At 64.3% G+C, this 1,341-nt stretch overlaps 1 protein-coding gene across 1 annotated transcript in view; it reads right to left on the bottom strand.

Annotated features, from left to right (window-relative positions):
- RECQL4 (RecQ like helicase 4) overlaps positions 1–1,341 on the bottom strand; it is a gene marked incomplete at its 3' end in the record, with an annotated part of 12,008 nt that overhangs the window by 3,923 nt on the left and 6,744 nt on the right. The window contains 3 exon segments of the mRNA XM_019472808.1: positions 1–24; positions 794–983; positions 1,112–1,329. The exon segment at positions 1–24 is cut by the window's left edge and continues 23 nt beyond it. Coding sequence (XP_019328353.1) covers positions 1–24; positions 794–983; positions 1,112–1,329 — 432 coding nt within the window.

The raw sequence follows: 1,341 nt of genomic DNA, 5'->3' as shown, positions 1-1,341 counted from the left end.
GCGGGCGGCGTACGCTCTTCTTGGCTGAAAGCAAGCGGGGAGAGAGGCTTTAACGGCATTTAATTAGCGATTTCCGTCGGGAAAAGGACAGCTGCTAATTAAATCAGGGATGGAAACGAGCAGCAAACGGCAGGAAACCCTGCCCGGGCAGAAATCGGCCCCGGGGAGGGGGTATATTGCAGGCGGGAGCAGGGCTGCTGCTCCCCAGCGAAGGGGTGCGAGCTCCTCGTTAGCTGCCAGAAGTCGTCAAGCCCCGGCTGGTTTGGAAGGGGGATGGCACGAGCTCGCCCAGCTTCAGCAAACAAAGCAGGCGAGGGAGAGGATCCCCGAGGGCCGAACGCTTCCAGCGAGGCAGAGCTCGGCCACGGAACCACGGTGGGGATTTCGAGGGAGAATAAAAGACTCCCAAGTCGCAGCTGCGAGGTTTGGAAAGAAAAAAAAACACCCAACAAACCCCCGCAAGAGCCGCACGACGAAGGCTCCCTGCGTGCTAAACCCAGCATCGAGCCTTATTAACGACGGCGGCCAAGCACCCCTCGGCATCGGCCGTCACCAGAAAAACCAAAGCCCGGCCTGAAAGCCTCCGAGGCGGGCGGGGGGACGATAAATGCTTTGCTGCCGTCGGGAGCAGCGCTCTCTCCCGGGGTGAAGCGGCCGACGGAGCCAGAAACCTCCGTGGAGAGTCCCGCAAGCGCAGCTCATTCCCTAGGGAATCTCCGTTCCGGTGTGGATTCACCGGGCGGGGACATTTTGGCCTCTCACTCCTTTCGGAGAGCGAGGCCGTGCCGCCTACCCTTCGCTTTCTTCCTCTCGGCAGCGTCCCGCCCCGGCTCCTCGGTTCTGGCGGGCTCCTCGAGCGGCATTCCTTGGAGGCAGGTCCGGATGAGCGCCGCGATGCGAGCCGTCTCCTCCCGCCGCGTGCAGTAGACGATGACGGAGTCCAGGCACCCGAAACGCTCCCCTCGCAGCAGGGAGACGAGGGCCTGCGGGCAGAGGAGGGGGCGAGGGTTCCCCCCCGAAAAGGCCGGGGATCTTCCCTCTTCCAAGATCCACCCCGGATCCAGCGTCACGGCGACAAATCCGATTTCTTCACACCCGTCCTCGTCCCTACCTGATCCCGGTCCCTGTCCATCGAGACAGAGAGGCGCAGGTTCGGGGGCACGGCGGCAGAGCGCACCGTTATCCCTTCCTCCGCCGGGATGCCGAGGTGTTGGGCCACGTCCCGCGCCGTGGCCAGGGTGGCGGTCGCCGTCAGCCCCAGGAAGCAGCGCACGCCCAGGCGATTCCGGAGAACCTGCCAAGAGGAGGGAAAAAGCGGGGAGCCCGACGCCCTTCCTCGCC

This window comes from Aptenodytes forsteri, unplaced genomic scaffold (assembly GCF_000699145.1).
Source record: "Aptenodytes forsteri isolate BGI_AS27 unplaced genomic scaffold, ASM69914v1 Scaffold341, whole genome shotgun sequence".
NCBI lineage: Eukaryota > Metazoa > Chordata > Aves > Sphenisciformes > Spheniscidae > Aptenodytes > Aptenodytes forsteri.
Note: the sequence above shows the minus strand (reverse complement) of the source record. Positions and strands in the feature narration are given on the sequence as shown.